General features: G+C 31.3%; 2 protein-coding genes across 3 annotated transcripts; one reads left to right on the forward strand and one right to left on the reverse strand.

The window, feature by feature from the left end:
- Positions 1-1,475: 1,475 nt before the first annotated feature.
- Positions 1,476-4,074, forward strand: LOC124824860 (protein DETOXIFICATION 21-like). Its single transcript, XM_088116616.1, has 8 exons — positions 1,476-1,985; positions 2,118-2,659; positions 2,775-2,861; positions 2,973-3,029; positions 3,107-3,345; positions 3,486-3,604; positions 3,689-3,775; positions 3,882-4,074. The coding sequence occupies exons 1-8, from the start codon at positions 1,722-1,724 to the stop codon at positions 3,957-3,959; spliced, it is 1,473 nt and encodes a 490-aa protein (XP_087972742.1). The 5' UTR covers positions 1,476-1,721; the 3' UTR covers positions 3,960-4,074.
- Positions 4,075-5,841: 1,767 nt separating this feature from the next.
- LOC124824861 (ELMO/CED-12 family protein) lies at positions 5,842-12,548 on the reverse strand. 2 transcript variants are annotated; one of them, XM_088116366.1, is made up of 10 exons: positions 12,338-12,548; positions 11,553-11,720; positions 11,363-11,465; positions 10,364-10,476; positions 9,637-9,705; positions 9,056-9,171; positions 8,500-8,554; positions 6,489-6,609; positions 6,181-6,323; positions 5,842-6,083 (listed from the first exon to the last, which is right to left on the reverse strand). In XM_088116366.1, the coding sequence occupies exons 2-10, from the start codon at positions 11,688-11,690 to the stop codon at positions 5,985-5,987; spliced, it is 957 nt and encodes a 318-aa protein (XP_087972492.1). In that variant the 5' UTR covers positions 11,691-11,720; positions 12,338-12,548; the 3' UTR covers positions 5,842-5,984. The 2 variants fall into 2 exon arrangements, with proteins under 2 accessions (XP_087972492.1, XP_087972493.1); XM_088116367.1 differs by lacking the exon at positions 12,338-12,548 and adding an exon at positions 12,144-12,272.
- Positions 12,549-15,030: the final 2,482 nt, after the last annotated feature.

Below are 15,030 nucleotides of genomic sequence, written 5' to 3' on the forward strand. Positions count from 1 at the left end.
CCATAAAAAATGGGACAATTTAAATAAAAATTGAATATGTAGAGTTTTAAAATATGAATTAAATATGACCAGATTTCATTGTCTTCTAAAAAATGAAAAAAAATTGAATTGAATGTCACAAAATCTAATGGAATATCACAAATTTTTTTATAAAAAAAAAATGTCTCCTGATTTCTTTTGAACCAATTGCACACGCCCCTATATAATTTTCTTTTGAGGAATTATTTAACCCAAATTATCAACCAAATGGAATGTGAATAGAAGCTCGTGGTCAGCTCTATTGCCTACTCGATCGCATCGAGTAAATTGTTTGTTTACTTAATGTTCATACACTATATTTTATTTAAAACGGAAGACTATCACTCAAGGTAAAACAAACCAATTGCTTGTCGTTCATAGAGTAAAGGACACATGCCACATTATTTTTGTTTCGACATAATCTTCTGATATCCAAATTTCAGTTATCAGGCAGTAACAAAATCCCACTGATATACTACCAAAAACTCAACTACTCTAAAATAAGAAATGGTAACAATGGAAGCAAAGTAATAATTTTAATTTAGTAATCAACATTTGCTATGATTGCAGACTCCTTATCTATGTCCTAGGCTAGGAAGCATCCTCGGAAGGAGATACTCCACAAATAAGCACATTCTTAAATACAATGTCATCAAATTCTGATACAAGCTTCTGAAGTTCATCCTTGATGCCTGACTTTCCTTTATCAGACAAGGTCTACTAGCAATAGCTGAGTCAAAAGAAGAACGAGTTATTTTAATGCAGAACAGAGCATGCCAACAGTCATTCTAATCAATACATCCGTCATCAAAACAAACACAAGGTGAACTGTGAAGGATTAACATCATAAAAAAAGCAATCTAATGCCTCATATACCGACTCAATTCAACATGAAATTAATCCTCAACAATGGTAGATAAAAATTGCTAAACAATAAATCCAGCATTGGTTAGTGGACCTCTCTTGCAACCAGAGCTTAACACCAGTGCTGCTGCAGTTTTAAATTTTGTTTCGAAGAGTATATGATCCTATTAAAACTTTCCTTGATCTATAAGTTGTCATATATGTTTCATTTTTTAATACTAGACAATCGTGGTGCCAAAAAGATCTAAGCTTTAACTCTATGGTTTTAGATCAACAACTTGTCTAAATATTTGCACTCAAGATATTTTGTAAAATGATCTTTATTAAAAGTTTTTTTAAGAGTATAGACGTTACTTTATTAAAAGTCTTAACTAAAAATTAATGAAAATGGACAAAGATAAAAAAAAATATATATCGAGTTTCCAAATATTGAATTGAGGCTATTTTTCAACACGAATGAGGGTATTTTACATTGTGAAAATCAAATTTTCAAATAAAGAGACCTACTCTGATACGTAATGTTCTTACAAGTTCATCCAAGAAACTTTACTTTTAAACGAGTCGATTGTGGAAAAAGAAAACCTATTTCTTAATGATTGTGTCCAGTTTTGAGAGTATATAATAATGATCACTCACTCAATTACTTTTTACACTTAAAATATTTAGCGAACGAACAATTCTTCTTCCTCGTGCCTTCCTCGCGGATATAAACAAAACTTCTTCACTCTGTTCTGTTCAGTGTTTTAGTCTCTGTGGAATTCCCTCTCTCTTTTTCTATAAAAAAATAGGCTAAAACTCTTGTTGTCTTTGATCATAAGCCCCCATCAAAAACTGGGAAAATGGAGGAGAATCTAAAGCAGAAATTGCTGAACAGAGCAGTAACCTCAGAGCAAGAAAAAGAAGATGAATCATCGTTGGGGAAGAGGGTGTGGAAAGAGAGCAAAGTGATGTGGATAGTGGCAGCACCAGCCATATTCACCAGGTTCTCATCCTTCGGTCTCAATGTTATAAGTCAAGCTTTTGTTGGTCATATTGGCCCAAGGGAACTTGCTGCTTTTGCCCTTGTCTTCACTGTTCTCATTCGCTTTGCCAATGGTGTTCTGGTATGTACAAATCTTCATCTTCCTTCAAAAATTTTTGCACTTATCCAATGATAAAGTATTTCATGCTATATCAACTGCAGCCACAAGAGAATAACACAATAATTATTTGTGTCTGTGAACTGACAATTTCAGTTAGGAATGGCGAGTGCATTGTCAACACTTTGTGGACAAGCATTTGGGGCAAAAGAATATAGCATGATGGGAGTGTATCTTCAAAGATCATGGATAGTTTTGTTCGTGACTGCACTTGTTCTTGTTCCTGTGTTCGTCTTCACAAGCCCAATTTTGATACTTTTAGGCCAAGATGAGAGCATAGCACATGTTGCAGGAACCATTTCTCTCTGGGCAATTCCTGTCATGTTTTCTTTCATTTTCTCTTTCACCACCCAAATGTTTCTGCAATCTCAAAGCAAGAACGTCATCATTGCATTCTTGGCAGCTTTTGCGATAGTGATTCATGTGTTTCTCTCCTGGCTTTTGACAATGAATCTGAAGCTCGGGATTACTGGTGCAATGTTTTCAACAATTTTGGCATACTGGATTCCCAACGTTGGTCAAATCATATTTGTGACATGCGGATGGTGCTCTGATACATGGAAAGGTTTCTCCTTTCTGGCATTCAAAGACCTCTGGCCTGTTGTCAAGATGTCCCTTTCTGCCGGTGCCATGCTATGGTGAGCTTTCTTCTCTATCAGCTAATTATTTAAACTGATTTCGATTTTCTTCATGATTAATGTACAAAGCAAAGATTTTAGTATTTCTAACTTTGTTCTACTGTATAATTTACAGTCTTGAGCTCTGGTACAACACAATATTGGTTCTGTTAACGGGTAACATGGAAAACGCAGAGGTTCAAATCGATGCTCTATCTATATGGTATATTCCTTTTGCATTGCCCCACATTACATTATTTGAAGATGAGAAATGAAAGCACACTTTTTTCCAAAATTATTAAACTGAATGTACGAAATTTTTTTTTTTTTACAGCATCAACGTCAATGGATGGGAAATGATGATATCACTTGGTTTCATGGCTGCCGTAAGGTAATGAGTAGTGAAAATTCTTTTCTTTCTAAAGTACAAATTAAACGAATATTAACTTAATCTTTCTTCATTGGCAGTGTTCGCGTGGCAAACGAGCTTGGAAAAGGAAGCTCCAAAGCTGCAATCTTTTCTATAGTTGTGACGGTGCTTACATCCTTTTCAATTGGGTTAATCTTGTTTACAATTTTCTTACTTTTAAGAGAAAAAATAGCCTATGTATTTACAACAAGCGAAGACGTAGCTATTGCTGTTGGGGATTTGTCACCTTTGTTGGCATTTTCTTTGTTACTGAACAGTGTTCAACCAGTGCTCTCAGGTATGCTTCATAACTTGTGTTATCTTGGTTTGAAGAATTTATTCAAGATTTTTTAATCCTGTTGTGTTTTTACATGACTAAGTAAATTTGTTTATCAATTGAACAAGTCTGAAAGATATGAAATGATTTGATTTGAACAGGGGTGGCTATTGGAGCAGGGTGGCAGAGCACCGTAGCATATGTGAACATAGGATGTTATTACATAATAGGTATTCCTTTTGGAATATTACTTGGTAATGTTTTCCACTTGCAAGTTAAGGTAAGACTTGTATAGTATTTTTCTTGTATCATTTTCAAATTTCACTTGATTCCTATATTATTCATTCGACAACCTTTGTTGTAGGGTGTTTGGATTGGAATGTTGTTTGGGACACTGATTCAAACTATAGTTCTAATTATATTAACCTACAGAACTAATTGGGATGAACAGGTATTTTTTTCTCTATTGTTCTGTAATGTTTACTCAATTATTATATTTTCTTTCGTGAGTTTAAATTATATATAAAACATCATGAAATCATTATGTTCCCATGCAGGTAACGATAGCCCGTATACGAATTAATAGGTGGTCTAAAGTTGAACCTGATCACGAAACAATTGGATCAGATAACTAGTTTCATACTTTTATCTGTTATTTCTTTCACTGGTTTACTGCAGCTAAAGGAGTAATTGATCTTTATTTGATGGTTATTTGTTAACCTTTTATCAAAGAACATTTCTTTTTCCTTCTTCTTCTTCTTCAGTGTTAGGTATATATTCCAATTGCCCATTGTTTATTGTTTATTTAAAGTATCTGTCATTATTTATAATTTTCTATTGAGTTGTGTATCTGAATCATAAAAGGTGTTGAAATATAAAAATATGGAGGTGTTCAAATGGAAGTAGATTAGATTACTTTCTCTTTCAATTCATGTGGCTTTACTTTTAGGTGAAGAAATAAATTAGAAAAAGAATACTTTTCACTTTCCAGTAACGGTCGTAATTTGATCGTCCACATGTGGTTCGTTAAACGTAGCTATTTGTTGAAAACGGGTTAAAATATAGTATTTTAAATTGGCAATTTTATCAGGTTTTGGAAGTAAAAAAATTAAAAAATTTAAAAGACCAGAAAAGTTTTCAGGAATATCCGAGTCCATCAGTATTGTATAAACTTTTTTTACATAGGTTACTTTAAATTATTGTAAAATTAATGTGGCTATTATAAATGTAGAAAAGGAGGGAGGGTTACATTACAACATCCACTATCATTTATAGACTATATTATCTTTTCTTTGGGATGTGGAAAGAGTAGACTTTGCTTTGCTTACGCATGTAAAATGACACATTTTTGCATTATAATAATCAATGTGTAAAAGTTTATGTGTTTTTAATTTAATTTATTTTAGGTGTTTCTTCTTTATTTATTTATTTATTGCCTTAGTAATAACAATTTCTTATTTTTATTTCTTTAGATGGATTGATGTACCAAAGATATTAATCTACACTGATACCATTCTAAAATATCTAAAATGATTATTGCTAAAATTTACCAATAATCTTTATAGAATAGGTACAAAGTCGACCCATTTGTAGAATAGGTACAGAGTCGATTTGTCTTTAACTTACGTATTTCTTAATGCATCAATTTAAGCCATCAATTTAATGTATTCTGTAATTCTTGTGTATTTTATTGATAAATGTGGGCAGGTCTTAAATAGGCACAGGGCCAAGAATAAAATCAGTAACCATAATGGAACGAGTATAAAAAGAGTAATATGAATCAAATATGTAAAGTTAAAAATAGTAACAAGAACCAAATTTTTAAAGCTAAAACTAGTAACAGGATTAAAAAATAAGTCTCAATGAAATTACAAATCATCCTAATTTAAGTTTATTTAACAAAACCAAGTTCGTTCTTGACTTTGCGTTACGCATTAACCAATTTTCATATAGGGTTGCCCTCGTAATAAGACAATGGTGACACCAAGGTGATAATAGGGATAAAGATGAAATGAGTGATATCAAATGAAAATAATTATTATAAAAAGATAAGAGAGCAACAAATGAAAAATTATTGTAAAATAAATAAGAGAGCAATGATTAACTAAATCAAAGGTTTATATTATATATTATACTCCCTCATTTCTTCACAATTTTTCTTAATTTAACACCATTTTTCTTCTTTCTCTCTTCCACTCTCCTTTAATCCAAACAAAGCCAATCTCCACATAAAAATATTTAGAAGATGATAAAGATGATAGAATTAGATCTAAGTTTTAAAATTCTTTTATCTCTCAATATATCACTTTACTCGATCCCTGTACTTATAATAGTTTCACGATAATCATATATTATCTTGTGACAATAAGACGACGATAACATAATTCAGACTTCAATGTATTTTTAAAAATATATATTCCGGCACTCATACAGTTGAATTATGGTAATTATTGGGAGCAGAAATTTTATGAAGAACTTCCTACATGCTAATACATACGCTTAAATACAAGCATGGCGGAAATCGATAAAAAAAGATTTATCTGATATTTGCAATACTTCATTTTCACGTTTCTGTATACAGATAAAGTGGCAAATGCTTTAGACACATTTCATCTTAAAAGAAAAACAGAGAAATGTTGGAACTAAATCACAATTATCAATCATCTCAACATGCTGTAAGCAGGTAAATCTTTAACGCTGGAGATGTCTTCTAAAGCAAGCTCGCGCTCTAATTGCGCTCTGGTGAACTTCAAAACATCCTAGTGAAAAAAAAAAAAAATTATAAATGAATCAAGATTATCAGAGAGTAATAAAAATAATTAAGAAATGAACAGATAAAATTCAATGCTACATTACATTAAATTCCATATATGTCGCCCGCTTCGCTAGCCACTGAGCATCCATCATTTGAAAAGCAACACAAAAAAGGTTATCAAATGCCATTTCATCCTCTTCAAGCAATTTGAGAAAACAGATTCCGGACAAAGAAGATGGATTCCCTGCAAGGAAAATAGTTGAATCAGAAGAGTTTACATATATGATGTATCTGACTGAGTAAGAAACAAAAATCAACACTAAGTGCAAACAAGGAAACCCCTAAAATAAATATTAAATGTGTCAAATTACAACCGAACACCGAATTTCTTCTTAAGAGAATATGTTACCTGCTTGAAGATCCAGCATTTTAGCCAACATGAAAGAAATGTTGATTCCAGCTACTGCAAACGGATATTCCCAGTCTGCTCTGATTCCATCTTGTTTATTCAATAATCGCTGGAATGAATCCTATGACAGCGACAGGTAGAAGCGAGCTTAATTAACCAAAACCATTCTACTCATTGAAGTATGCAACACATTGTCTATACGTGCCGCTTTCAAACCATTGTTGTAATGCAGAAAACATACATAATTGTGCACAATGAATATATAATCAACTTCTGCTTCGTATAAAGCCATGAAAGCAGAAATGCAGTGGGGAAAAAACGACTTTATCAATAGTATATTGAAAATTTATATAATTGCAAGAAATTCCAAACCAGAAACACAAGGAAAAGTTGGTACACCGGTAGCAGTGTAGTCATCAAGAATAAATTTACATAAATATTTCTTATATGTCAGTTAGGAATTTCTAAAATAAAAAAATTCGAATGTTTACAAGTACGGGAGTAATTTGTTACTCTAATTCAGAAACAGCAACATGTATATAATTTTACTAGCATTGGCTTTGATGAAAAAAAGGAGTAAAATGTGGAAGAGCAATGCTTATAGTAGAGAAAAGGAGAATGAGGGAGTGCCTGGAGTGTGGAGGACAAAAAAGAGTAATGCTTGTAGAAGAAAAAGTCCAGGGAAAGTAAGTAGAAGATAAAGTGGGGTGAAAAAGGGAAGTGTTAAGAGGGGTAGACTAATAATTTAACAAAACACAAAAAAGTATGAGGCTTAATTCAGAAGAACAAGGTACCAATTTCCATTTTTGCATTTTCAGAAGGCTACTTTCACAGTAAAATGACATATTCATTTCTTGGTCAATAGTTTCGGATAAATTTTATTTTGAATTATAATTGAGCGGATGAAAAAATAATTAGTCCATTAAAAATTTAATTTAAAAATCTGATCCATTTGATAAAAATTTAATCCATTAAGAAATTATTTTCATGGCTCCATAAAATAATACATTTTATTCTAAAAATTAAAAATATACTTTTGAAAGAATTCTCAAAAATAATATTTGTGAACATCTGAAATTAAATAAATCTAGATAAATAGATTGTTTTGTCACCCCTACTTTAAACTACAGTGACTTTTTCATTATTCTTTCAAGAACATCTGGAAAAATAATTGTTAAAAGCAATGCACGTATATGTCTCTGTTTTTTTTTTTCATAGAAAATAACTAGCACATGCTTAGATTTGTGTTTATGTATGGGTGGCCTGTCTTTGGTCTTCTTCTAGAGAGATTTTTTTTAAGGAAACATCACTCTGATTTACACACACACACACACACACCAGAGAGAGAGATTCGATAGCTATGCTGGACTTAATTTTTTTTTTTTAAATTACTAGGCTCTTATTTTCTGATAGCTTATTTTGTTCCAATTTTAGCCAGTAAAGAGTATTGACTGCAGATAAACCAGCAACTAAGGAAACAACTCATTGTGAAAGCCAATCTCATCTAGTATTTTTCTATTTTCTTTTAGTTTCTCCTTTCACAGGGATATCTTATCATCCCCCCTGAAATTTTCACACCTCTTTTTACAAAATATTTTCTCAGAAAAAGAAAATATCTAAGCTTGAAAACAGAAGCAATGTATATGGATCTGCAGGATTTTAAAGCTCCCTCCTCCCTAGGCAAAAAAAAGGCTTTCTATATACATATAATAACTTACTTTCTAAATCACAATGGGACATTATTTAGCAATCTGGTAATTTCTGAATCAAAGTTGATAAATTATGGGCCAATTTCTATCGTGCACAAGTAGATAGAAGAGTACAACCAAGGTTATATAAAGTAAAGCATTCTCTTTACAAGGATAGGGATAGAATTTGGCCTTGAGAGAAAAATCAGTAAGCAAATTATAACTTTAAATATAATATAATGAAAATTCAGTAACAAATATTTACCAACTCCTTAAGCACGGGCTGTGTATGCATGAATGCAAATGCAATTTAAGAAACTTACTGGATACGTCTTTGCGAAGAAGATGAGATTCTCTAATGAAATAAATCCTCCGCCCCTGCAGTGCAGACCATGATTCCAAGTTCAATTCCCCAAAATACAAAGAATATGCAATCGATTGTCTAAAGATCAGATACTTCAAAGAAACTGTTGTTGGAAGATCAAGATTATGGTTGAGAAATATCTTGTCAAAAAATTGTCTTTCAGGATATATTTTTCTGAAAAAAAAAAAAAAAAAAAAAAAACCTTACTCATACCATAAGAACACGTTAATCCCAGAGGTACACAATAAACTACCCCTCAAAATCCAAAATCGAACTATCAAACATTTAGAAGTACAAAACCTAAAAGGAGCGTTAGCCCCCTGATTATTACAGAAATCAACAGAGTGGATGAGAGGGTCAAAATGTTACCACTCATTTACTGTTGTAAACCAGTAAAGCATTGACAATCTGAGATAATATTTTGAGTCTGACTTGTTGCTTAATAAAACCCTATCCATACCCAAGTTCCCAACCCCTCTCCTTAAAAGTATAAGGCGTTGTTTTTTATCACACACCTAAAATCCGTTGAAGGGTCTGAACCTTGCCATCCCATTTCCTTCCAAAGTTCTGATTTAAGTGAAGGAAGCTCCCTGTTAGGGTAAGCTAATTTCCACAGTTGTTTAAGTGCATCCTGCAACCAAAAAAGATTGAAATGGCATCCTACTGTCAGTATAAGAAAAAGTATATTACATATTCTATTGACTACTTATATTGTACATTCTTAGAAAATCCTATGGGTAGATTAGATACCTATACTATACTACAGACATGCAACAAATAGTCATTGTGCTTGTACACATTTCAGCTCATTCATATGAGGCAATTTAATTTTAAATTTTATCTATCTTCATGTGCAAGCATGAAAGAAATTGCCATGCTCATATTCCAGTTCAAACACAATAAGATCACGTATCAAGCATGCATGCAGATTGCAGAACAAAATAGAAAATCAGCTTCATTATATCAAAACATACACAAGAAGATAACAACAGAATAAAAAACAAGTTAAAAATAAAACAGATGTGATGTAGGATATAGTAGCAAATGTCAGTAAAGTGATATGAAAATTTAAACAGAAAATGAATTATTTAAATACTTGGTGCTCAGCCTTAGAACCATCAAAAGGAACTTCAAGCCGTTGGCGTAGGTGTCTCACTCTTTCTTCCTGAAAAAGAAATACATGTTAAATAATAACTATGAATTGCTATAAACAAGAAAAGAAGGCAGCCAGAAGCTATAAACAATAACTACCAATATATAGCATATAATAATATTCTCAAAAACAGCAGCAAACAAACAAATACCTCAACTACAATCATATCAGTTAAAAGGGCTACAGAAGCTCCACAAAACAAAACAAAATATCTCCACAGATCAGATGTTTGAGTAAACACATTTACAATAGGAGGAGGACACGTCTTCAAATTTCAAAGTTAGCATTTATAATTCAACGAAATAAATATCAAATTTTGAAGAAATATTGACTTCCCACTTATGCCTTACAGAAAACATTCAAGAAACCATGCAGTAATATTAAACTAAATCCCGCATAAATATACAATCGCATTCTTGATTACATTATCAGAATTTATCTAGCATCATTTCATTCATAAAAGAGGGGTGGTAGATTCAGGAGATTTGATTTGATTGATCAAAATTCATAATTTAGATCAACTGTATTTCAGGACATTTATATTATAGGAAATACAAATTTTAAAATTATTTGTATGAATTCATTTGTCAAAGACTTAAATTAGAATTTGGTACTTGATTTGGCATAAGCAAGAACAGAAGAATTACAGATGAGATTTCATTAGACATACCTGCAGAGGACTTAGTGATGGAGGAAGAATCCTATTGTTTGGCAAATTTAAGGCAGAATAAGGAAAAGACAAAAGACGTCCAATAATAGATCCAGATCCTAGTACAACATTTGCTGCAAAGACAATATGAATCAAATAAGCTTAAAGGTCACAAAAAAATCGCTGTTAAAATCATGACATGCTGCATATCTTGTATGCCCATTTGTACACCAGTCAGAAATGAGGAAAGCATACAGATAATAATACATGAAATCCAAATGTTTACTACTTCCAGCATAGGTTCATATTTTTTCAAAAGTGTAAAAAAAATACATGAAATGAATAAATATAAGCAGTCCTCTGATAGAAAGTTCGTGTATTTCAAAAAACGAAATATCCCAAGCATTGTTTCCCATTATCACTAGGCTTTACATTTCAAACCTCACATGTAGTGATCCCATCACCATGTGATTCTGCCCCAAAACTCAATAACTAACCTGGTATCAATCATCTATCTCCATCACTTAAGTTAACTAATACTTAGAAGATCCTTCAAAAATGCTTCAGTACGAAAAGTTCACAGCTCAATGACTGATCCTTTAGTTACCAATATAAATGAAAGACCTCAAGGGAAAAAAATCATTGAATTCTTCACTTGAACAATGCCAAAAGCATTGGTTCCCCATAATTACCACTGGTTAGAAAAATGTAAACTAACACTTCGCACAAAATGTGTAAACTATACCACAAGAATCATGTTTAACGTTAAATGCAGAGCTCCCCTCTGAGAATGTTTGGTAAACATGGATCAGTCAACGTATGCACTAGAAGACAATTTCCGCAAAGGAAAAAATGAACATAACATCATTAGGCTAGTTGCAGCTAATGAAAACACTTATGATGAAAAAGTAGTCAAGTATTGCTCTATGCTAACATTAGTGAAACAGCCTACTACTCAATTAGTGATACTATCAAGCTTAATTGTATCTGAAAGGTCCAAAACAGTCATCCACCACATACCTAACCACTGAGCCCATTGCGCAATGATGTTTGAGAATATGAATGTCCAATGAAACTGCGCCCTCTTCCTCTCGTCATCCCATAGATCTTCAAGAGTACATATCTGTAAGACGAAGGAAAAGCATCACAAAATGTATATACATGTAAAAATGAATTCAAAATATCCCCGCCCCCCAAATAGTTCCCTCACCTTCTTATTCTCAGTATAATCATCATCTGCCAGCAAGGGCTCACTCAAAGAATCTAATCCGGAAGAATCAAAATGCTCCTTCCTTTTGCCATCGACATCCCCGTGATGGAGTCTTCTCCTCAACGATCTTGAAGACATTAGTATGCCTCTTTACTATATAGTTCAAGCCTACAAGTCAAAAAAGGACCCTTTATCAGAGCACACAACAATCAAGTTAAAGAATATTACCATCATCAATGTTCACAATAAAACTCCATGAATTTCAATTTCCATGCATCACACCAGCTAGAGCTCCCTATTGTTTCCATAACCCACATCACAAGCATTACGTCTTTTCAGATGCTGATATACACAAACGCAAGGGCTAATTCCCCTGATTTCCCTAACCCCAGTTACAAGAGCCACAAAAAAACTGAATTTCAATAACAGAGTAACTTCAGAAAGGAATACCAACAGAAATTTCATAAACCCTAAAAGTGTGTAATTTACCGATAATAATTAAAAAATAAAATAAACTCTTTTCTTCTCAATTGAAACCGAGAATAATAAGCTGCAATGTAAAACACAAAAAATTGTGGCGATCTTAAATACCTGAATTTGAAAGAGGGGAGGAATCTTGGAACGAAATGAAAATAATAAAATTGTGATGATGAGTAAGAGAAATGAATTAAAAAGAAAAGGGGTTTGCTTAATTGTTTTGGTATTGGTTTTCGTGGTTGATAAGGAAACAGAAGAATAAAGAAATGAATATAGAGAGAGAGAGATTGTGTGTTATGGTGTGTTACCAAATCAACAGTAGCGTGTTCTGGGTGTGCTGGGTGTGCTAACTCTTCACTTAAGAATTATTCAATTTTGGGAAGAGCATTGAGGAAAGGGGAGAGATACGAAACATCTATCAAATGAAACGAAACTCCCAATTTTTTCTTCCATCAAAACCAATTTATACTCTATCAATTTCCATCAATGCTCTATTTTAGTCTGTCATTTATCTGGTGCCTCACTTCCACAAAAAACATATTGTTTGCCAAATCTTCTGTAACACTAATAAATTCCTGGAAAACAAAAGCAGTGTCCATTTTGTTTTCCTGTTTTCTATCTTTCTATTTCATTTTAATAATTTAATATTTATCTTAGTTTTCATTTTTATATTTTATTTATTATATTTACAACAATAATATCCAATGATACTCCACCAATATACTATTTTTATGATATGTAATAAATATCATCATTTAATATTGATTGCAATATACTTCAGAATTTAAGATATTATTAAAAGTAAAATAGAAAAATAATTTTTATACATTAAATGAAAGATTCCTTGATATAAATACATAATATATAGAGAGAGAGAGAATTAAAAAGAATGAAGCTGTTCATGTTGTTGACACTAGGAAAAATTATTTATTTAGAAAAACTGATTTTTGGATATATGGTTTTAAATAACTTATAATTATAATGAGATTTTTTTTTGTTAAGATTATTTTGAAAAGTTAAACGAAACAAATTAAAAAAATAGTTAAAAAAGGCTTAAATAACGGACTCTTGTCTACAGCATTTCGTTAATTTATATATGTATAATTTATTCTCAAATTCTTTAAACAATGAATTAGATTCAAAATTCGTGTAAAATATATGGAGAGTAATTTGATTTGTCACTTCAACGAAAACTAAGTTTTAATGTAATTTGTCATATAATTTGATTTTCTTATTTTTAAAAACTTGTATATCCGTATATAGTTCGATTATACATTGTTTTAGTAAGAAGATGGAATTAAAAATTGTAACACTGACTAGTTTCTCAGTTTCTAAATACATGAAATAGAAGAAAACCCTTAAAAAAGTCAAGACAGCAACTATTATCTCACTGTGGTTAAGAAAGACAAATAAAAAATGGAGTTCCAAATATACACAGAAGAACCCAAAATATAATTTTTTTTCTGGCTTTAAATTGTATATTCTGAAATATAAAATAAAAATACATTTTGAATTCTATTTAGAATACCGTTTTTATATTTTGAAATATAAAAAGTTATATTTTGAACTTTACATTCTAATATTCGAAATGAAATGTATATTCTCGATTATACAATCTAAAATATAAAATTTATATTACAAATTTCATAAAATATAAATTACAATATATAAAATATAAAATGTAAAATGTAAAATATAAAATTTGTGTAAAGTACAGATTAAATTTATGGAAATGCTGGAAAAAAAAAGTTGTCTTTTATTAAATACCTTCTAATTACATTTTACATTGAAATTTGGTTATTCACTAGGAGGATTTTCGGCTAAACACTAATGGTTGAATGATTAAAGCACTCAACTTATAATTGGGGAATTCATAGATTTAATTCCTACTGGATACACATTTTTCTTCAAAAAGTCTATCAAATTTTTGTTTAAAAATAAAATCTTATTGGAGGTGTCCGTGTTTATGGTTGTCTTGGGTGGGACATGTTCCTGTTATAAAGAATTGTTATTTACCAGAAGACAGATTAATCATGGAAGGAATAACGATAGAGAATGTGGAGGAGTTGGTGAAAGAAAACACCATATAAGTTAATGACATAAAGTGTGGAACAAAGGTAGTGTCCTACAAGATTGACTTTGAAAAGGTCTCTCTGACTTAATAGGTTGGGTTTCCTAAATTTCATGATGTATGGGGTTTCATTCAAAAAAGGAGGAAACATAAATAGTTTATCTCATATGTTATTATGTTTGTTTGGTCAATATATGCCTTTTAGAAGAAATTAATAGTCTAAGGTGACCTCTTTTTATATTTTTGCATAAAGTCTCAATATGATTTTTAATGAGGCAATAGAGATGAATAAGTTTGTAGGGTTTGATTGATTAAAGTTAAGCAATGTTGTTTACCATGTTTTACCATTAGTGTAAATGTCTTAGTGTTACTTGTACAAGTAACCATTTTCAAGATAAATTATATTATGAATAAGATAAACTAATAACAAAATAGGTATTAATAGAGTTAATAGCAAGACTTGTAACATAAGATTAATCATTCACTTCAACAACTTTAACATTGGAGTGAATGTCTGTATAAAGTGCTTAATTTTACTGTAGTATACGACCTATAAAATTAAAATAAGGCTGAGCAACCTGCTCACGATTCAAAATTATTCTTGGATACATTAATCTTTTTTTTTCCTAATTGAGAAAATGGTTTTATTTCAGCGCCCTTTCATATGCCTTAAAAGCAAGTATATATCATGTTGTGATGAAAAAAATTGAATAAACACGTATGAGAAAACGATATCCTACTAACATTGAAAAGTTCTGAAACAATCAAATGCAAATCTCAAGTAAATAATTTCTTAACATAGATTTTGAGATTTTGAATTAGAAATGATAAAGGTCTTTGTTTAGCGTGCACCAAGTAAAAATTACTCATAATTAGTCTAACGTAAATTTCTGCTAAGAGGAGTGAGGGAATCAGGAAGGGAATATTAGA

This window comes from Vigna umbellata, chromosome 5 (genome assembly GCF_029865625.1).
Source record: "Vigna umbellata cultivar VRB3 chromosome 5, Vumbellata_1.0, whole genome shotgun sequence".
Taxonomy (NCBI): domain Eukaryota; kingdom Viridiplantae; phylum Streptophyta; class Magnoliopsida; order Fabales; family Fabaceae; genus Vigna; species Vigna umbellata.

Coding starts and splice junctions, on each gene's coding strand:
- LOC124824860 (XM_088116616.1), top strand. CDS start 1,722: ATGGAGGAGAATCTAAAGCAGAAATTGCTGAACAGAGCAGTAACCTCA. Junction 3,030..3,106: donor GGTTTCATGGCTGCCGTAAG/GTAATGAGTAGT, acceptor CTTCATTGGCAG/TGTTCGCGTGGCAAACGAGC. Junction 3,605..3,688: donor TTTTCCACTTGCAAGTTAAG/GTAAGACTTGTA, acceptor CCTTTGTTGTAG/GGTGTTTGGATTGGAATGTT.
- LOC124824861 (XM_088116366.1), bottom strand. CDS start 11,690: ATGTCTTCAAGATCGTTGAGGAGAAGACTCCATCACGGGGATGTCGAT. Junction 10,477..11,362: donor GCAATGGGCTCAGTGGTTAG/GTATGTGGTGGA, acceptor TTGTCTTTGCAG/CAAATGTTGTACTAGGATCT. Junction 9,172..9,636: donor GTTCTAAGGCTGAGCACCAA/GTATTTAAATAA, acceptor TTTTGGTTGCAG/GATGCACTTAAACAACTGTG.